Source organism: Elephantulus edwardii, unplaced genomic scaffold, assembly GCF_000299155.1.
Source record: "Elephantulus edwardii isolate Elephantulus edwardi_28Jun2011 unplaced genomic scaffold, EleEdw1.0 scaffold00046, whole genome shotgun sequence".
In the NCBI taxonomy this organism is placed as follows: domain Eukaryota; kingdom Metazoa; phylum Chordata; class Mammalia; order Macroscelidea; family Macroscelididae; genus Elephantulus; species Elephantulus edwardii.
Genome location: NW_006399796.1, coordinates 9,189,125 through 9,211,849, shown reverse-complemented (window position 1 = coordinate 9,211,849; position 22,725 = coordinate 9,189,125). Strand labels below are relative to the sequence as shown.

Below are 22,725 nucleotides of genomic sequence, written 5' to 3'. Positions count from 1 at the left end.
CATTTGAAGTACTGTGACAGAACAATTTGGGGATTTTTAAGTGCCTATTTGTCATTTATCTGCGACTTACATTTTTAAGTAGTGTTGATTTAAAAAACATAGAGTTTTGCTTTTTTCCTTTAATCCCTACTTACATATTTTCCAGATAAATAAGAGAATACGCTACATTCACACTTCTGAGGTTACTCGACTTCAGGAAGCGTTTACTGCTGTACTGCGCGTGCGTAGCTGATCCACTCAACTCGCCTGCTTTTCCTTGTTCTACCAGAAGGGGGCGAAGTAAGGCAGTGAGCTATTTTTCTCTCAAGGGATTTTGAACAGTACGTAAAAGTGCGACAAGCGAAGTGAGCCGAGGGGCGTTCTATCTTCAACGAGGTTGGTCTCTATTGCCCTTTGTCCTCCAGTCTCCCTTGGGCGCCGGGCCTATGGGCTCGGTTGCTAGGCGGAAGCTGGGCGGCGGCTGAGGCCGCGGCGCTGCCCGGGCGTTTGAAAAGCGGCAGCGCAGGCGGCAAAAGGTCCTCGGGCGGCAAGCTCCACTCCACTCGCGTACAGGCCCGGCTGATAGCGCAGTAGATTTTGCCTTGGGTTGGGGCCCGGCTAAGGTTTGAGCTGGCGGCCCGGGGCAGGGCGGCCAGGCGCGCCGCTGGCGGCAGCGGTGCTGGGCCGCGGAGCGGGGTCCGGGCCCCCGAGGTCCCGAGCGGGCGGGCGGTAGGACCGACGCTGAGAACCTTGCCTAGGGCCGCGGGCTTCCCCCAACTCAACCGGAACCCTCTCCCCCCAGCAGACCTCGCCTGCGGGCCCACAAAGACGACCATGGTCTCCAAGTCCGACCAACTGCTCATCGTTGTATCCATCCTCGAAGGTGAGCGGGGCCCACTCTTGCTTTAAGCAACTGCTGCTTCCCGAATTTTAGAGAGAAGAATATGATGCCAAGGCTTTGTTAACCTTAAAAAATCTGTCATCTTTGCCTTTGTGGTCTCTAAAGACTTGTTCGGAGTTGTACGTAATGAGGTCTGTTAGGCAATTGATTTAAAAAAATCTCCCAAGGGAGTGTGAGAGCTAATAGGGATAGATGATATTTAAAGGGACTAGTCGTGGCCCCAGAGAATCCAGGAAAAACGATTTCCTTGAAGCAGCATGCCCAGTGACTTTTATATATGAGTTCAAGTGTGGGAAAGTGCGTTCTCATCATCAGCCTGTGTGTGTGTGTGTGTGTGTGTGTGTATATATATATATATATATATATATACACACACACACACACATACATACATATACATACATACATACATACATACATATATATACATACATATATATACACACACACATATATATATACACATATACATACATATAATACTATTTATAAGAACTTTGCCTTTGACTTGAATGCATGTGTCTTGAAATTGTAGGAGTGTTTCTAACCAGGTTCCCTGCAAAAACCTTAAGTAACGCTTAGAGGAATGCAGTTAGGTGATGATTATACATAGTTTGAATTATACATAGTTTTAATTGTATGTTTTGTGCAAGTGGCATTTGTGTACTAAGGACTAAATGCAGCAAATATAAGAAGACAGGTTCTAGTTCTAAAAGGCTAAGATTTAACACGGAGATTGTGCCAACAGAGAATTGATGTGGAAAGAGGGCCACATTTCTCTGGGAAAGATGGAAGACAGTTTTTACCAAAGGAAATAACTCTTTTAGAATTTGTTAAGGAGACAAAAGGATGTTCCAGGCAAAGGGGAGGGAAAGCAAAACATTATGTGATGCTTAAGCATTCATTGTGCCTGGAGAGCACAAAAAGGAAAAGGAATGGCTTTACACTTCAGAGGTAAGCTAAAGAAAAGGTACACATAAGTTGGTGAGAAGGAGCATCATCATGGATAGATGCATAGCAGGATCTCTTTTTTAAATGAGTAAATATTTCCGGGAGGTCTGGCATTGTTTTGGGAGCCCTGGTAGCTTGTTAAGTGTCAGTGAGTTGAGTACAACTCACAGCTACACAAACAACAGATCTCAACCTGCCCTATCCTTTTATACCATCATCCTTCACAGACTTGAACCCCATTACTCAGTTACTTTGTCAGTCTTGTTGAGGGCCTTCCTCTCTGTTGACCCTCCACCTTTCCAAGCATGATGCCCCTTTCCAGGGACTGGGCTCACCTAATAACCTGCCTACACAAAGCTTTGAGATGAAGCATCACCATCGTGGTCTCTAAGGAACACTCTGACTGCACTTTCTCCAAGACTTAACTGTTCATTCTTTTTGTACTCCATGGGATACTCAGTACTCTTCTCCAACACCACAGCTCAAAGGCAGCAGTTCTTCTTGTGTCATCGTTACTCATTCAGCTCTCACATGCATAGCAAATGATTAAAAAGACCATGGCCTGAACCAGATGCTCCTTAGTCTTTAAATTGACGTCATTGCTTCTTAGTTCTTTGGAAAGGTCCTTGACAGCAGACTATCTTCAATGCAATAATCTTTTGATTTCTTGACTGCTGGTAACCAGAATGTTTATTGTGGATCCAAGTAAGATCAATTGTTGACAATTTTCAGTCTTTCCTCTGTCTGTCATGATGCTGCCTAGGGGCCAGTGGTGAGGATTTTTGGCTTCTTGATGTTGAGATGTAATCTATATTGAAGGCTATAGTCTTTGATCTTTTGCAGCAAGCATTTTAAGTCTTCATTGTCAGAAAGCAGGGTTGTATCATCTACATACCACAAGTAGTTGATGAATCTTTCTCTGATCCTGGTGCCACATTCTTCTTCATAGTCCAGCTTCTGGAATGATTTGCTCAGCATATTTTCTCCATGTGTATTGCTTCTGTATGATGGTAGCATAGTCCTTATTAAATTGTACTGCTAAGAAAAGGCTATACATCTGTTGATTTGAAATTCTAAGTGCCTCCCTGGGAGAAAGATAGGCAGTCTCTGAGTTTGATTTACAGCTTCAGAGTGTTGCTATGCTTTGGAAACAACTCCATGGCAATGAGTTTGTACTATGTTTTAACGTTTGGATAAATTCTTTGTGTTAGTGTTACGTAGCTTAGGGTTGGCTTTGATCATAGTGACCCAGCGTACAGCAGAATGAAATCTTGCTTGATCCTGTACCTTCCTCACAATCTCTGCTATGTGTAAGCCTGTTGTTGTAGCCACCTGTGTTCATTCATCTTATTGAGAAGTTTCTTATTTTTTTTCTGACCTTCTACTTTTCAAAGTATAATGTCTTTCTCCAGGAACTGGCCCTTTCTGATAATATACCAAAAATACACTGACTGCATCTCTAAGACAGCATTTGTTTGTTCTTTTGACAGTCTATGATCTATTCATTATTTTTAGCCAACACTGTATTTCAAAGGCATCAATTCTTAATTATTATCCAATTTTCATATGTATATGTTCTTCTTGTTAGATGCCATTGAGTTGAGTATGACTCATAGTGATCCTGGGAATAACAGATCTAAAACATGTCCTGTCCTGTGCCATCTTTATAATTTCTGACATACTCGAGCCCCTTTGCAGCAGTCACTGTGTCAATCCATCTGGTTGAGGGTCTTCCTCTCTTTTGCCAACTGTACACCTTTCCAAGCGTGATGTCCCGGTCCAAGAAGTAGCTTCTCCTAAAAAAACTCTCAAAGTATGTGAGATGAAACTTTGCCATCTTTGCCTTCCAGGAGCACTTTAACTGAACTTGCTCCAAGATACTTGCTCCAAGGTATGCAGCTTTGTTCTTTTGGCAGCCCATGAGATAATTCAATACTCTTCTCTAACATCACAGCTCAAAGACATCAGTTCTTTTGTCATCCTTATTATTCATAGTCCGTATCTCAGATGCATAGAAAGTGATTGAAAAGGCCATAACCTTAATCAGGTGCACCTTAGTTTTTAAACTGATCTCATTGCTGTTTAGTACTTTGGAAAGGTCCATGACAGCAGACTTTCTCAATGCAGTATTTTTGATTTCTTGACTGGTACCAAGGGTGTTTATTGTGATCCATGTAAGATAAATTGTTGACAGTTTCAGTCTTTTGTCCATCTATCATGATGCTGCTTATTGGCCTGTTCGTGAGAATTTTTGTTTTCTTGATGTTGAGATGTAATCTGTATTGATGGTTATAGCTTTAATCTTTCTGCAGCAAGCATTTCAAGTCCTCCTCACTTTCAGCAAGCAAGCTTGTGTCATCTGCAAAATGCAGGTTGTTAGTGACTCTTCCTCCAATCCTGATTGCCACATTCTTCTTAATAGAGTCCAGCTTGTCAGACGATTTGCTCAGCGTACAGATTGAATTAGGTGTAGGTATACAATCCTGTCACACACTTTTTTTTATTTTAAACTCTGTAGTGTTGTGTTGCTATGTTTGGGCAACAGTTTTTTGGTTTGTGTATAGGTTTCCCTGAGCATGATAAAATGTTCTGGGATTTCCATTCTCACTGTTGTTGTTAAGTGCTGTAATGTCGTAGATGACCCATAAACAGTGACCCTATAAACAGAAGTCTTGAATGCAAAACTTTCTTTTCTCCAAGTTCATAGAGCCTCCAGAGCAAGCTCCCCCGAAGTAGATGCTACTCCTGCTTCTAAGCTTGTTTTATTTGGGAGATCCACAAAAAAGCAGGCCCAAGGGCTCAAAAGCCTTTTTAAATATGAGGCCAAATCCAGTCAGGTCACATATACCCAATTGTGAACAACAGCTATACCCTAGTCTCAACCCCAAACCGTAAAACACACCTTAGCAGAATCTGGCCATTCCGCTCATCTTCCCAGTCTGGAAATAGCCCCAGACTGGCTGCCAAAAGGCTTTCTAAATAACAGGCCAAATCCAATCTTCGTACTGTTAGCTATGATTTATCATGATCTGCATGCTCAAATGCCTTTGTATAGTAAAGAAAAAAACCCCCCAGAATAGACATTCTTCTTATATTCTTTTGCTTTTTCACACAATATCCATCTGACATAAGCAGTAATATCCCTAGCATTATGGCCTCTTCTCAATCCGGCTTGAATTTAAGCAGTTCTCTGTCAGTGTACTGTTCTAGCCATTTTTGGATCTTAAACAATATTTTACTTGCTTGTAATATTAATGTTCGATAATTTCCATATTCTGCATATGAGGCAATTGAAAATACCATGGCTTGAATTAAGCATACTTTAGTCCTTTAACACTTTAATGAGGTCCTTGAAGATTTGTCTTTGTAGTCCGTTGTTTGATTTCTTGACTGTTGCCTCCAGGGGTGTTTATCGTGGCTCTAAATAAAATTAAATCCTTGGCTGCTTCAATCTTTTCTCCATTTGTCGTGTTATTTCTTGGCTAGTTGGGAAAATTTTTGTCTTCTAGATGTTGAGGTGTAATACCTACTGAGATTAGTCTTTGAGATTCATAAGATCCCTGGGTGGTGCAAATGGTTTCCACAAAATTATTAACCTAAAGGTTGGTAATTTGAACTGTCCATTAGTGTGGCCAGCAAAAGGGTGGCACTCTGACTTCTACTGTAAAGGGGAAAAATACTCATCAACAATATCAACAGAATAAAGCTGGTTACGCTGAGATCGGATACTCCCATGCTCCTGCACCTGCTGCTCTCAATTCTAAGTGCAGCCATACTTTCCAGGGTTTTCATTACTCCAATAATAGGTTTAATCTGCGTACCTCTTTCAGTGGCTGCCCTAAACTCAGAGATGGTACTCACAATTACAGAGTTTATTAGGAAAAGAACAGGATAAGATTCAAGTTGAAAGTGTGCAGGATACAATTTATCAGTTAGGATAACTTCTCAGGCTTGGACTTCTTGCAGGCAGGACACACCGCTGCCCCGCCCCTTTCAGTCTCACAGCTCTCAGTGTTGCAAAATTCTTTTAGATCAACAAATATGTGTCCCTCCCATTCCCTACCCATCCCGCCAGTATTTCTAAGTGAATGTGTTTTAGCTCTGGGGGCAACACTTCTAGTTAATCTCTTTCTCACTTTGGTCCCTGGATCTCTGTCACCTCAGCTGCTGCTGCTGTGGCATCTCTGTCTAGGTCTTCCTTGTCTTGTGCAGGAATTTCAGAAGGTTAGCTTAACTGACTTTGTGCTATTTTTTGGATGGTAGCAAGATTCCTGTTTTCTGCTTCTGTTCATATTAAAATTGGCGGGATGGCAAAATGACAGAAATGACCAATCCTCCTGTTAGTGATTTGCACACATTATTCTCATGGTTCTTCCCAAAAGGTCAGAAAGGAGATATTTTAATTGTTAAGTTGGTTTAAAAACTACAATGTCATTATAATTTGATTAAACTTAGACAGGAATTGTGCCACATGTTTAAGAAAACAAAAACACATGGATTTTGAAAGTCTGTCTCCTTGAGGAGATCAAATTAACGTTCAGGAAACAGTATGCTGGGATGTATTTGTTGTTGTTGTTATGTGCCATTGAGTTGCCTGTGAGTTATAGTGACTCTATGTACAACAGCCCTAAACCATGCTCTATCCTGTGCCATTCTCACTGTCTCTGACACACCTACTCTGATTACTCCAGTCAGTGAATCAGTCTACCTCATAGAGGGTCTTCCTCTCCTGCACTGTCCCTCTACCCTCCCAAGCATTACATCCTTCTCCAAGGATTGGCCCCTCCTTGCAACATGTCCAAAGTATTTTAGACAAGGCTTCAGAATCTTTGCCTCCAAGGAGCAGCCAGATTTAACTCTCTCTAGGATGAAACTGTTCGTTTTCCTAGCAGTACCTGGTATATTCAATACTCTTCTCCAACACCACAGCTCAGAGGCATCAATTTTCCTTCTGTCCTCCCTAGTCATTGTCCAGCTTTCTAATGCATAGCAAGTGATTGCAAAGATCATGGCCTGTATCAGGCGCACCTTAGTCTCCAGAGTGATACCATGTCTCTTCAGTACTTTGGAGAGGTCCCTAACAGACTTTCCCATTGCAATACATCTTTTAATTTTCTGGCTGCTGGTGTCAAGATTGTTGACTGTGGAGCCAAGCAAACTGTTAAGAGGATGTCATAGAATGGTGAACAGGTCAGCAAGAAGACCTGGGTATAGCATGTTGAATGCTAAGGAGTATCATGACAAGAAATAAGCTTCTATAGCTAGAGTAAGTGAGGAATCCTGGTGACTCAGTGAGTAAGTTCTTGCCTAGTAACCATATGAAGGTCAGTCTATTCAGAAATGGCTAAAACAGTACATTTACAGAGAACTGCCAGAAATTTAAATTGGATTGAAAAGAGGTTGTGAAATGATGTCATATGGATTTTTACTGAAAGTGAGAATACCAGAACGGTGTTTATGCATGTTTTATTGACTATGCAAGGGAATTTGACAAATTATGACTAACATTAAGAAGAATGGGAATCCTAGAACACTTAATTGTGCTCACATGAAACCCATACCTAGACCAAAAAGTGGTTGTGTGAACAAGGTTCAAAATCAATACAAGTATGTATCAGAGCTGTACCCCTTCTCCTTACCTGTCCAGTCTGTATGCTAAGCCTATAATTCAAGAAACTGAACTTAATGAAGAAGAATGTTGTATCAAGATTAGAGAATGCCTTCTCTTGTCTCTAATCATTAATGTACAGTGTGTCAAGTCTGTTTTGAGATGTTCTTTATATTCAGGTGAGATATTCTCATTTGTACTTTAGTTTTTGTGATCTTTCTTCAGCTTCAACTTGAACTTGCATCTGAACAGTTGTTGTTGGTCTGCCTTTTAGGTGGCCTCTGATCTTGTTCTGACTCATAATGTTGTTTTGTGCCTCCGGGTTACTGAGTATGACTCAGAGAAACCCTATGAACAACAGATCTGAACCCTGGCTTATTCTGCGCTATCCTCGTCTCTGACATATTTGAACTCATTGCCACAATCACTGTTTGTCCATCTTGTTAAGGGTCATCTTCTCTTTTGCTGACCTCCCACCTTTCCACACCTGATGTCCCTTTCCAAGGAATACCCTCATCTAGCAGTATGCTCAAGGTATATGAAATGAAGCTTCCCTATTCTTGCCTCTAAGGAGCGCTCTGACTGCACCAAATCATTATCTCTTTGTTGTCTTTGCAGTTCATTAGATAGTCAGCACTCTGCTACAACACTACATACAACTCAGAGACACCAATTTTTCTTCTGTCATCCTTAATTATTGGCCAGCTTTCAGATCCATAGCAAGTGATTGGCCTGAATAGGCACACCTCAGTCTTCAAACTGTTAACATTGGTCTGGAGTACTTGGAGAGGTCCCTTAAAGCAGACTTCCCAGTATAATACATCTTTTGATTTCTTGACTACTGGTGCCAAGGGTGTTGATTGTGGATCCAACTAAGATGAAATTGTTGACAATTTAAATCTTTTCTCCATCAGTTCTGCTGTTACCTGTCTCAGTGGTGATGATTTTTGTTTTCCTGATTTTGAGATGCAATTCATGTCGAAAGCTGTAGTCTTTGATCTTCTGCAGCAAGCACTTCAAGTCGTCTTCTCTTCACTTTTAGCAAGCAAGGTATATCAGCTGCATAACATAGGCTGCTTATGAGTCTTCCTCTGATCCTGATGCCACATTTTTTCTTCGTAGAAGAAAAATTTGATTAGCATACTGATTGAATAGGTATTTAGAAAGGATATACCTGCCTTTCTTGACTTTGAATCATGTCGTGTTCTCTTGCTGTATGGACAGCAGCTTCATGTAGGTATAGGGTTCAATAAGTATGATTAAATGTTCTGATATTCCCACTCTTCTCAGTGTTAACCATAATTTATTATGCTCCATAGAGTTTAATGTCTTTGCCAAGTCAATAAAACACAAATAGATATTCTTCTGGTATGTTTTGCTTTTAGCCAGGATTTATATGACATCAGCAGTGTATCTCTGGAGCCACGACTTCTTCTAAATTCAGCTTGAACTTCTGGCAGTTTTTGTTAATGTACTGTTCTAGCCTTTTTTGTTTGATATTCAGCAATATTTTGCTTGCATATGATATTAATTTTATTCTATATTTTCTACATTCTGTTCGATTGTCTTTGCTGGCAATGGAAGCATATACAGATGTCTTTCAATCAGTCGGTCATGTAGCCGTCTTCTAAATTTCTTGACACAGATTGGTATGCACATACAAGGCTGCATCTGTTACTTGAAACATGTCGGTTGGTGTCGCATTGAATCCTGGAGCCTTATTTTTTTTGCCAATGACTTCAGTGCAGCTTGAGCTTCTTCCTTCATTTTAATTGACCCTTGTTCACATAGTTGTTATGTGTCCTTGAGTTGTCTGTTACTCATAGTGACCCTATGTACAGTAGCTTGAAACCCTGCCCTGTCTTGAGCCAGTCTCCTGAAATAGTTCTATGCTGGTCAGTTTCTTTTGGTACAGTAACTTTGTGTGTTCTTTTCAATTTCTTTTTGTACTTTCTGGATTATTTAAGATTTTGTCCATAGCATCTCCCAGTATTGCAACTTGAGGCTTGAATTTAATCTACAGTTCTCTGAACTGGTGAAATGCTATGTGAGTTCTTAGCTTTTTATTCTAATTCCAGCTCTTGACACATTCCAATATTATCCTTTGCTTTGTCTTTTCAAGTTGCCCATTGAATTTTTTTTGTACACAGGTAGTTTGTTTGATTCCTGTATATTCCATCTAGTGAAGTCCTCATGTATGGTTTTTGTGTTTCAAAATAGATATTTCCAATGGAAAACTTGTTAGTCATCTAAAATTGTATTACTAGATTTGTTAACTTTTATTACCTAGGCCATATTTTCAAACTGCTGATCTTTCTTCGTTTCCAATTTTAGTATTTCCATCCACAGTAATTATTAATGTGTCTTGATTGCAGAAGTTTGAAATTTTTCAATTTCTTCCTCAATGATGTTATTAGTTGGTGCATAAATTTGACTGAGTCATACTAATTCATCTTCTTTATATCCATGTGGATATTATATTGTCACTGACAGTGTTATATTTCAAGATAGGTCTTTAACTAATCGGCCATTCCTTTTCAGTTTGTTTTTCTTTGCGCTGTAGACTATATAATTGTCCAATTAGAAATCATCAGTGGCAGTCCTAAGATACCTATCTTCAAATATTCCAGTAATGCTTTACATCTTCCAGGGTTTTTAAAAATTCATATTTTGTCAGTTTCTCATTGTGATTATAAATGAATGTTTGTGGCTGTTTCTAGTAATTTTGTATCCTGCCACATCAGCAAATGAAGATCACAAAAGCTTTAGTCTATCTACATCGTTAGTATCAATTCTAGTCTGAGAAGGCAACTCTTCACCAGTTGTATTTTGAGAGGCTTCCAAACTAAGGGTCCTATTTACCAGCACTTAAATAGATAGTGTTCCGCTAGTCTGTTAGATGGCTCTCAAATCTCCTTTCACTCATGGTGACCCCGTGTACAACTAATTGAAACCTTGTCTGACCCATACTTTTTCACAGGTCATTTTTTCAGAAGTTAGCTAGGTCCTTTTTCCTAATCATTCTTAGTCTGGAAGTTCTTCTAAAACGTGTTTCCCATGGGTGACCCTCACACATGTGTTATAACAGGTGTTATAGCTTCCAGCAACATGCATGTTTCAGCACTGTGAGAAGCCGAGAAATGAGTGTGATTCTAAATAATACTAGATGATAACTAAAATTTTTAAATTGTTTTCTTTATGAATGCTATGGTTAGAGATTCATTATCTACATAATCTCTTTAGTAGTCTGTTTCCTAAATGTTTGATTCATGTTTCTTATAAATTATAAAATTAAGTGTATGGGAGTATGTTCTTAGGTCAGTTTTGGACTCTTGATAAATTAGCCATGAAGATGATCCAAAAATGACTGGAACAGCTCATCACTAGAGAACTGCCAGAAGTCCAGGCTGGGCTTAGAAGGGGTCATGGTACTAGGGATATTGTAGCTAATGTTAGATTGATCTTAGCTGAAAGCAGGGAATACCAGAAGAATGTCTATCTGTGTTTCATTGATTATGCAAAGGTGTTTGACTGTGTGGCTGACTCTGAGAAGAATGGGAATTCCAGAACACTTGATTGTGCTAATGAGAAACCTATACTTGGACCAAGAGGCAGTCGTCAAAATTGGGAAGGGCGTGCACCACGGATATGTCCTGTCTCCATAGCTTTTCAACCTGTATGCAGAACAGATTATCTGGGAGGCTGGGCTCTATTAGGAGAAGTGTGGCATCAGGATTGGTGGAAAATCTATCAGTAATCTGCGTTATGCAGATGACACAACCCTGCTTGCTGAAACTGAGGAGGACCTGAAGCGCTTGCTGCAGAGGGTCTTCAGTACGGATTGAGGCTCAGTGTCAAGAAGAAAAGATTCTCACCACTGGACCAATTTAATTGGCAGCATCAGGATGGATGGTGAAGAGATTGAGATTGTTAACAACTTTAGTCTGCTTGGCTCCACAGGCAACACTTTTGGCACCAGTAGCCAGGACATCAAAAAACGTATTGTGATGGGAAAGTCTGCTGTTAGGGATCTCTCCAGGGTACTGAAGAGCAGTGGTGTCACTCTGGAGACTAAGGTGCATCTGATACAGGCTATGGTCTTTGCAATCACTTGTTATGCATCAGAGAGTTGGACAGTGACTAAGGAGGATAGATGGAAAATTGATGCCTTTGAGCTGTGGTGCTGGAAAAGAGTTTTGAATGTACCGTGGACTACCAAGAAAACAAATATTCAACCTGGAGAGGATTAAACCAGGCTTTTCCTTGGAGGCAAGGATTCTGGGGCTTTGTCTGACATACTTTGAACATGTTGTAAGGAGGTCCTTGGAGAGGGACATCATGCTTGGGAGGTTGGAGGGACTGTGCAAGAGGGGAAGACCCTCAATGAGGTGGATTGATTCAGTGACTGGGGTAATTGGGATGGTTGTGTCAGAGGCAGTGCGATTGGCACAGGATAGAGCAGGGTTTAGGGTTTTTGTACATAGGGTCACTATGAGTCGCCAGCAACTCGATGGCACAGAACAACAACAACATGTATATATATACCAGTTTTGTAAACAGAAGCTAAATGAGTCAGTTCATTTTTATTTCCTTTTAATTAATATGTGTATTATTCCAGGTCGTCATTTTCCTAAACGTCCAAAGCATATGCTTGTAGTAGAAGCAAAGTTTGATGGAGAGCAATTGGCTACTGACCCTGTGGACCATTCTGACCAGCCAGAATTTGCTACTGAGTTAGCTTGGGAAATCGACAGAAAAGCACTTCATCAGCACAGGTGATGATTGGTTTTTTTTTTTTTTACTTAATTATTTGCATAATTACTAAGCAAAATTTAAAACTTAAAGCACCCAGAAGCTCTGGTAGCCAGTGGTAAGAAGCTGCAATCTGCTGCAATCCCGAAGGCACGTGTTTTGAATCTACCAGCAGCTCTGCGGAAGAAGTATGGGCAGTCTCTTGCCCTTTGTTTAACTGCCTCTGAAAACCCGCTGGAGGGTCAGCTGTGGGTCTCTTCTGACTTGAAGGTATACTACAAACACACAAAATGGGCAGTAATGCTATAATCTAATTCATATTTTTCCAGGTACATTTCTGTGATATTGACTATATTCTTTGAATTGTACAATCTCTTTCTCTTTCCTTTTCTGAGTTAGAGGATTGTTGTTCTCTGTTTAAATTTTACAGTTATCCTTTTTTTGCAGGCTGTTTGTTTTAATAGATTATAGAGTTTTAATAATAATAGTACTTTCTAAGGTTTTTGGTGTGGTTTTCTTTAATGTTCCAGAAATTTTTCAAAGTACTTTGCACTAATAACTCTTTTAAGCTTCAGAGTAACCCTAGGAAGTAGACATTATTATTTCCCTTGATTTACAGATGAGGAAACTGAGGCATAATAAGTTAGTTTGTCTTAAATCACTTTTTGACTGATGTGTGAGATTATATACATCCTAGAAGTATTAAACCATTTTATTTATCATGTAAATTATGTTACAGATTACAGCGTACTCCTATCAAACTTCAGTGTTTTGCCTTGGATCCTTTATCTTCAATCAAGGAAACCGTAGGTTATATTGTTCTTGACTTAAGAACTGCTCAAGAAACAAAACAGGTATTGTTTTATAAGACATTTTGTTAATAATGTTGGTTGTTTTCAGGAGATAACAGATTGGTGGTAAAAACATGGAGAATTGATCCTGATAGGTTATGGGTTTGAGTCACTATAGCAATTCTGGTGTTTTACATTATGAATTTGACCTAGAAAATTCTGCTCTTTAAATCATTCTTTTAAACTAGAATTATTTTGTAAAAAAAAACCATTTTTCTTTAAGCCTAAACCCTTGTTCATGTTGCTGCTATCTCCAGCTCAATATATTCAACTCTAGAGCTTTCTTTTCAAAAGGAAGAACTAGTTCCATTGTTGAATGGTAACAACTCTCCTTTCAGTTTTGCAATTTAAAAATACGGAAGTCTTCCTGGAAACCGCCATGTGTTTGCTTTTGTCGTCATTCTTTCCACCTAGTTATTTCCTCCTGACCTATCTACTACCCTACGTTTTCACAGCTGCCACCCTTTCCTAAAGCACTGTCATTTCTACTGCAGCTGTCACGTAGCCTTCTAACTGATCTCCCTATTTGCTGCTTTTTACGTTCTCATGTACAACTTAAAGAGTACATGAATTTACAGTAACATGTATGCTGTGTATATATTTCTCCTAGCCTCTCAGAAAGAGAGAAATCCTCCTGAATGTCTTTTCCCATTGCCCCAAAGATGAATCTGTGGCTTATAAAATCCGACCTGACTTGTCCTGGGGAGAGACTCAAGTAATTTCCTGCATTTTGTGAAAATTATAAAATTTTAATTATAAAATCATGGTTTATTACACTTTTAAGTTTAGTATTTTGTCACTGTTTTTATCAGCACCCATGAGTGTTATCAGCACTTTTATCTTTGACTATTCTGATACATGGCAGAGCAAAATGGAAATATGCTAGCAAGAAAAGGTATATTATGAAGTATGAAAAAGTAGGAATTTAGGAGCCTAAAAATTGGCAGCTTCTGTTTTTTTGATACTGTCTAAAGGATGAAGTGAGATTGAGGATGTAGGGCTAAAGGTATAAAAAAAATAAAGTTGTTTTCTTCTCTTTAATATTATTCTTACTGAGATATGGGTAAGATAGTAAGGAGAAGAAAACTACTTGGGTTTTTTCTTATTTCTAAATATAGGTGATTATACACATCATCTGTAAACAAATAATACGTGCCAGCACATCTTCCCCCCCCCCTTTTTTTTTTATTTTAAGAGAAATTCTTTTGAAAACTTTCTAAACCAGATTAATTTCTTTTTGGAAGATGGGGGAAAATTTTTTTAAAGAGAGAAAAGTACTGAGAGGCTACAGGAAATTTATTTAAATTTTTAAAGTTTTAAAATTTTTGGGTTTTTTTTGGTTTTTTTGCTTGTCTATTAACTGTTGTTATATATGTTATTGTGTCTATAGGCACCAAAATGGTACCAGTTACTGAGTAATAAGTACAGCAAGTTCAAGTCTGAAATACAGATAAATATTTCTTTGGAAACAGACACAAAGGCTCCAGCTGATAGTTTTAAAGCAAAGGAAGCACCTCCTCGAGCTGGAAGAGGTTTGTTCATCTCTAAGGATATATCTGTGAAATCAAGTTTTTTCACTAGCATTTTAGGAAAGGGAACTATTACTGGAAAATAGACACAAGAGTCAAAGCTGATTTGCTCTGTCTTGGGAGAGGTTGAAACCAAGTTTCTCTTTGGAGGGTAGGATTTTGAAGCTCTGTGTCACATACTTTGGGCATGTGACTGGAAGGGACCGATCTTTGGAGAAGGACATCATGCCTGAAAGGGTGGAGGAGAGGAGACCCCCATACCAGATGGATTGATATAGTAACTGGGACAGTGGGTGTTTGTGTGTTGGAATTAGTGAGATTGGCTCACGATAGGGAAGGTACATAGGGTCACTATGGGTCACAGGTGCTTCAACTTGGCACATAGCAACAACAACAACAGAATTAGAAGTTGTATAATGTTTGATTGATTATTTTTCATTAAGCCTCTTGTTTAGAGTCAATAGGACCTAGTGGAGGGCCTTTGTATTTAAAAGTCGGTTGAGCCCTTACTCCTAGTGTTGTTATATTTTGGAGGAACATTCTTCTAAGGGATATATCACTGGTCTGTCAATTTGCTGTACAGGTTAATCTGCTGTTTGGCTATAAGCTGAGCTCAGAATTTTAGCAGAAGCCTTTTTTCCCTCCAGTTTTTCTGGCAAGTTCTTCATAACCTCTTTTTTCCTTTTTCTAGCTTTTAAATGTTAAAGAGATCTCATCTTCTCATGTAATCTTATTCCTTTACTTCAATTTACTAAAGACCATCACTCAGACCTTCAGATACAAATATCTATCTACTTTCTGGTCGTCTTCCTCTGTATGACTTTAATCATTATTGTTGTTGTTGTTAGGTGCTGTAGAGCCAACTCTGATTCCTAGTGACCCGGTGTACAACAGAACAGAACCTTTCCAATCCTTGGCCATAATCCCTGTATGCTTAAGTCTATTTTTGTAGTCACTGTGTCAATCCATCTTGTTGAAGGACTTACTCTTTTTCCACTAACTTCCACATTTCAAAGTATAATGTCCTTTTTCTAGAACTGGCCTCTTCCAAGAAAGACCCGCTCTCCATCTTTCCCCTTAGGAGTACCATAGCTGTTTACAGGCACCATAACTTCAAGAGAGAAAATAATTGACTATTAGAGATGCTGTTTACCAAGATGCCATAAGTTATAATTAGTGAAATCATTGTAATAATTTATGTCATATTTCAGAGCTTTTATTACTATTGTTAGTATTATTTACAAATGTATACAGAATTTTTTCTTTTGTGAAATCATCTCAAACATACAGTAAAGTAAGAATATATTACAAAGAAAACAGGTTTTTGAAGTTTTTTCTTTTCTGTCATTTGAGAGGAATTTGTCTATCTAGAGTACTTTAATATGTGTGATACAATAGAATTCTCACCTTCTGTGAGGATAGACCAAGGTTCAGTTCCCTACCACTGTACCTCATATACAGTGGCACCCATTGCTACCCATCTGCCAGGTTTAGTTCAGACTAAGGTGGACTTGCTAGAAAGACCTAGCAACGTACTTCAAAAAAATTGACCCGTGAAAATCTATCCTATAGGTCACAATGTTATGATACATGACCAACTCACATAAGACTAGGTTTTCCATTTTGCATAAAGTCACTGTGAGTTGGGGGCTGACTTGATGTTGGCTAATCAGAGTGGGCTTGCAAATCTGTGTATTTCTTATATATCAAGGAGATAATAATCATGCATGATTATAAACCTTAAAAATTGAGACATGAATGTTCATAATATATTTGTGTGATGTTGATACACTATTATCATTTAGTCCTATTCAAGATTCACTATATCCTTATAGCCCTTTTCATAGCAAAAGGATCTAGTTTAGTATGAAATATGACTTTTAATTTTTATATCTCTGAATTTTCTTTTAGCCTAAAATAACTCCTCAATCTTAAAGTTTTAATGATCACAAGATAGCAGTTTTCTAGAATGTCTCTTGGCCTGTGTTTGTAGATATTAGATTGAGGTGGTACATATTTGGCAAAAATCTCACAGAAATGCTAACTCTGCTCTTCTTACAGTATTTGGTTAGGTGGCAGACAATTTTGATTTGCCACATTGTTGATGTTCATTTTAGATACTTCATTAAGTGATGCATAGAAGTGTTCTCAATTGTACAAATTTTGTCCTTTGTAATTAATACTTTTTAGTGGGAAGTGTTATGAAAATATTCTATTCTTTAAGAGAAGTAAAACAGAGCTTCTTTATTTTTTTAATACTAGTATATTTACAAAATTCGAATATTGTTTTCGATAACAGATTCTACCAATTTCCCTCTCCCTCCCCCCCATCAAATTGTATAACTCCATGAAAAATGACTGAATTCAGGATTGAGAAGGTAAAAGCATGCCTGAAACATTTTATATTAGGCTTCATCCAACTTTCAGTAGCAACTTACTTATATCCGTTTGGCAGTATGGACTCATTTCTCTTTTTTGTGTATTGGATTACGATCTTTATCATATTTATGGGTCTCAAACTTGGCCATCAGAAGTCTCTCCAATGTGCTCCTGGTATTTTGTTTCTTTGGCTTTTTTTGTTTGTTTTTTAAATATTGATCACTCTTTGAACTTTTCCTTGCTTTCTGATACAAGATGTTCCTTGCTCATCTTTGCTTTCACTCTCTCAGCCTTGGATTCAGACATTTCGCCAAATAGCCTTGCTTCCTTTTAGTAAAAACATTGTGCTTAGAAGTCAAGACCTGGGTGTTAAATATACTCATTACTGTTGGGATATCATTGCACCTTTGACTGGACAAGGTTAGGGAATATGTACATGTTTATACACACACACACACACACACACACACACACACAAAGGAGCAAGTGTGTGTATACAAAATGTGTGCATACAAAGTGTGTACACATACTTGTCCGTGTGTGTGTATGTGTGTGTAATATGCCATATATATACACATACCTGTATGACCTTTGATTTATCTATTCATCTATGTATAGACCAAGGTAGCTCTGGTAGCCCAGTTCACAGGAAGTTAAGCTAAGCAAAAGTAGTGCTTCTGGCACTTTGAACTTGTCTTTTGCCAGACTCTGAAAACCTGCTGGAGGGTCATCTGTCACTGTTTCTGACTCTATGGCAGTGAGCTATTTTTTTATATAAATATGCATATACAAGCAAGCTCTGGTGGCCTAGTGGTAAGAAGCTACACTGAAATACCAAAGGCACACAGTTCAAATCCACCAGCTGCTGCTGGGAGAAGGGCCAATCTCCTCCTGTTTGATAAAGTGCTTCTGAAAACTTGCTGGAGGGTCAGCTGTGGATCAGTTCTAATTTGGTGGTGCGCCACAATAACACACATAACACACACACACACACACACACACACACACACACACATTGTTGTTAGGTGCCGTTGAATCATAGCCAACTCATAGCGACTCTATGAACGAAAGGCCGGAGCACTGTACAGAGTTTCTGGAGGCAAGCCATTTCAGAAGTGGATGCCGCTCCTGCTTCCAGACTTTAGTCAGGAAGCTCCAGCAAACACTGTCTACCATGGGTACCCATTACCACGTTTGGCACATCAGTGTCCCATTGTTCAGCATCACAGCAACCACAAGTTACCTCTGTACAGCGATGCACAGACCAGTGCTATACCACCTAGAAGAATGTTTGACAGGAAAACAATTTGAACCTGGCCTGAGGGCTGCAGATTAAAATCACGTACCTTGGGCTTGGTAGCATAACTTTCTTTCCACTAGGCCAACATAGCTCTCTCTCTCTATCGTTGTTGTTATTGTTGTTAGGTGCCATCGAGTTGTAGATGACTCATAGCAACCCTATGAATGAAACAGTATGAATCCACATTGTCAGTTCCAGTTTGGATTCTACACTGTAAGATTGATTCTTGTTTCCTCCCTTTCCATAAATGTAACTCATTTCCCCAACAGTGAGCACTATTATTGTTATCTTCTATGCTCTACTGTTTTAATAGCATAATGGTTACTTTAGTGTACTAAGTGCTTTGCTCTCATTTAATCTTAGTAGTCCACTAAGAAATTGTATAGAAGGGGAAAAAAAGGATACTGAAGGAAGTAGTTAAAATTTGTCATTCAATTGGTAAATGACAGACCTGGGATTGGGACTTTGGTCTCTGTGACCTAACAGTCTGTGTCCTTAATCGTTGTATTATTTTTAGCCAGTGCAGAGAATACAGAGGAATGCCAGTGTTTCATTGTCTGTGCAGAAGCATTTGACTGTGTGGATCATAACAAATTGTGGCTAACATTGAGAGGAATAGGAATCCCAGATCACCTAAATTTATGCTCATGCAGAACCTGTACTTGGACCAAGAAGCAGTCCTCAGGACAGAGAAAGGAAATATTGCATGGTTCAGAATCAGGAAGAATGCATCAGAGATGTATCCTATTTCCATAACTTTTCAGTCTATATACTGAACAGATCATTTAAGAGGTGGGACCTTATGAGTTAGAACGTGGTATCAGGATTGGAGGAAGACTCACCAGCAACCTACATTATGGATATGACAGTCTTGCTTGCCTAAACTGAAGATGACCTGAGGTGTTTACTGCAGAACGTCAAGGACTGTAGTCATCAATACAGATTGAATTTCAACATCAAGAAAATGAAGATTCTTGTCACTGGGCCAATTTGCAGCACCATGGTAGATGGAGAAGAGATTGAGATTATTAATTTCGTTTTGCTTAGTTCCACAATCAATAGTCTTGGCCTCAGGAGTCAGGAAAACAAGAACTATCAGGGACCACTTCAGAGTGCTGAAGAGCAGTGATGTCAGTCCAGAGACTAAGTTGCACCTGATTTATCAGAGAGCTGGACAATGACTAAGGATGATGAGAAGAAGAATTGATAACCTTTGAGTTGTGGTGCTAGAGATGAATATTGAACATACTATGGACTGCTAAGAGAACAAATGCGATGTCCTAGAGAAGGTGAAGTCAAGCTGCTCCTTGATGGCAAGGATTTTGAAGCTCTGTCTCACATAGTTTAGCATGTTGCCAGGAGGGTCCAGTCCTTGGAGAAGGACATTATACTTGGAAGGGTAAAGGGACAGCGCAGGAGAGGAAGATCCTAGATGAGATAGATTGACACAGTAACTGGGGTAATGAGAATGGGTATGTCAGAGACAGATTGGCACGACAGGCAAGGTTCAGAGCTTTTGTTGTGAGTCGCAGGTGACCCAGCGACACATAACAACAACAGCGTAAGCATATTCTCTCTATAGCATTAACTCCAAAGGAGAGTTTCCTTGGTTTTGGGGTATGCATGTATGAATTTTTTTTTTAAATAAACTGTGACACATCGTCGTCAAAAAGAACCCCATATGAGAATACCCACATTCCTACATTCACTGACTGCAAAGTTAGATAAGGGTGTTTATGTTTGGTATGTGTGTGTATGTGTAAACAGTTTGAAGAATCCTGTCCTCCTCAGTCCCTTCACATCATCCTTATTAAGATTATTGGTTTGTTTCTTAAAATTATTCCATGACTTTCCCTTGTTCTTAGAAAACTATCCAAATGTTTCAACATGGTGGTGTAGAACTTCTGAATTCTTTTTACAGCTCCCTCTTCATGTCTTCCAGTTTATCCATCTTTTTTCTTTGACCTAGAACTCCATATCTTACTTTTCTTGCCAGAAGCAGTTTTTGTTTTGTTTTCATTTCTTCAGAGCCTTTGTATACACTGCTTTTCTGCTTGTAAAACTTTTTCATTCTCTCATTCTCTGTTTAGATGTCCAGCTTTTCTTAGCCAAATCTTGTTTCTTCAATTCCAAATTTAGATTCACTTTCTTTATGAAGCCTTTATTGAATGTTTTTTCATGTAGTATATTAAATTGAGGTTTTAAGATGATTTATGTTGTTTCAGAATATGACTCACATACGGAAAGAAAATGTTGGGCAAATAAAAGTTCTTCAGATGAAAAATCTCTTACTAAACTGCTAACATTATCCATAAAAACTGCCAAATAAATTGAAATGTGTGATTAAAAATCTTTCTGGATTTTATTAAACTTCAGTGTGATTTGTGTTTTACTAAGTACCTGCTGGCCTGTTTGGATTTGACCCCAAGGACATTGTGGCTGTGCTGAATGAGGAAGGAGGCTTCCATCAGATTGGACCAGAGGAGTATTGTACTGAGTCTTTCATTATGTCAGTGACCATAGCATTTGCCACCCAATTGGAGCAGGTGAGACTCTTCTTACCTTTTAGTGATTTACAAAGATTTTGAAAACTTTTTATAAAAAAGCCCATGTTGGATGTATTAAAAGATTAGAAAGTAGACTTTTATATCTATTTTAAAATTAATTTTGAAATATATTTTCCTTCATATCAAGAAACATTTTTATTTAAGGAAAACCCACGTAAAATGAAATAGAGAACTAAACTGGATGATCTTGGTATGTTAAAGAATAAATTATGTCTATCAGGTTATAGAAGAATGACCATCACTAATAAATTTCCTAAAGAGAAAATGGTTTTTTGGGGAGAGCATGTGACTTCAGTAATACTTTAATTAATGCCTTTTGGTTTGAGATTAGGTTTTACCCTGTTTAAAAACTAACATGGTAACCTATTACTGCTTCATAGATGTTGGCAGAAGACATGGAATTCTTGGTTTAAAGACAGAAGGCTTTATTACTGTTGGTACAATAAATAGCACGTATCGCTTGGATTTCCTCTAACTTCAAGTTTTTTTGGATTACTGAAGGTGGTTGCTTGTGTGTGTGTGTGTTTTGCAGCTGTGGAATACTGAACTGGAAAAGTCCAGCATTTTGTTGTAAGGAACTTCAGGCCTGGCCTTTGTCTTGGAGGACATGTCATCTCTTACAGTTACCAGCTGCATTAAAAAAGAAACCAAAAAAACCACCAAACAAACAAAAAAACCTGGGAAATGCCTAAATTAAAGAATAGCCTAGGCCGCACAGTCTTGATACACTCAGCAGGAATGTGTAGGGAAACTCGAGGATGTACGGCCGATGCATAACACAGTCACTCAGCTAATTCTAACCCATGATGACACCAGAGGACAGAGTAGCACTGTCCCAGATAGTTCCAGTGTTACAATCTTTATAGAAACAGACTGCCACATCTTTTCCTACTGAGTAGCTGGTAATTTCAACCCTTAACCTTTTGATTAAGAGCCAACTACCTAATGACTTCTACATCTCGGACCCTTTTGTCATCCTTATTCATTGTCCACCTCTCAGATTCATAGCAAGTGGTTAAAAAGACAGTGGCCTGAATGAGACACACTGCTATCCTCAGACTGACTGACATCATTGCTTTTCAGTAATTTGGAGAGGTCCCTTTCCAGTGCAATACATTGCTTGTTCTCCTCGCTGCTGGTTGGTACCAAGGGTATTGATATGGATCCAAGTAAGATAAAATCATTGACAGCTTCAATCTTCTCTACATCTGTGATGTTGCCTATTAGTTTAGTGGTAAGAATCTTTGTTTTCTTGATGTTTAGACTCAATCCATACTGAAGGCTGCATTTCTTGATCTTATATAGGCAAGCGTTGAATTCAAGTCCTCCATACTTTTAGCAAGCAGGTTACATAACACAGGTTACTGATGAGTCTTACTCAATCCTCATGCCACATTCTTCATAGAGTCCAACTTCTTGAATAATTTGCTGAGCGTCCAGACTCAGTAGGTCTGGAAAAAGAGGATGCATTTTAGGGGATTATTATTTCATTTTTATTTGAAATTAAAAAACTGAATCTTAGGGAAGTTTTACAGCTTCTAAGTGGCCCATTGTTTTAGACTACGGTATAGTCTATACATCACACTGTTGTTCCATATTGTCTTCTGTTGACTCTTAACAGTGTTTGGAATAAAATAGATCTGAGTTGAAATCTGATTTTCAGTACTACTCCATTAACTTCGGCACATTACTTGCCATTTCTGATTTTGTGTTGTCATAATACTGCCATCTTTGCAGGTGTACATGAGGAATGGGGGTGAGGGAAGTACCTAGTACATCAGGATAGTTGTGTGGCCAACAGATTGGACGAGGTCTATATTTGTTCCTATTCTCAAGAAGTGTGATCCAGCTGAGTGTGGAAATTATCGAACAATATCGTTGATATCACATGCTAGCAAAATAGTGCTG

At 38.8% G+C, this 22,725-nt stretch overlaps 1 protein-coding gene across 1 annotated transcript in view; it reads left to right on the top strand.

The window, feature by feature from the left end:
* The first annotated feature begins 787 nt into the window (after positions 1-787).
* Positions 788-22,725, top strand: part of CEP120 (centrosomal protein 120kDa) — a 97,179-nt gene continuing 75,241 nt past the window's right edge. Inside the window, exons 1-5 of the mRNA XM_006885999.1 lie at positions 788-862; positions 12,058-12,214; positions 12,931-13,045; positions 14,433-14,574; positions 20,648-20,796. Coding sequence (XP_006886061.1) covers positions 814-862; positions 12,058-12,214; positions 12,931-13,045; positions 14,433-14,574; positions 20,648-20,796 — 612 coding nt within the window. The 5' untranslated portion in view covers positions 788-813. The remainder of the gene's footprint in view (positions 863-12,057; positions 12,215-12,930; positions 13,046-14,432; positions 14,575-20,647; positions 20,797-22,725) is intronic.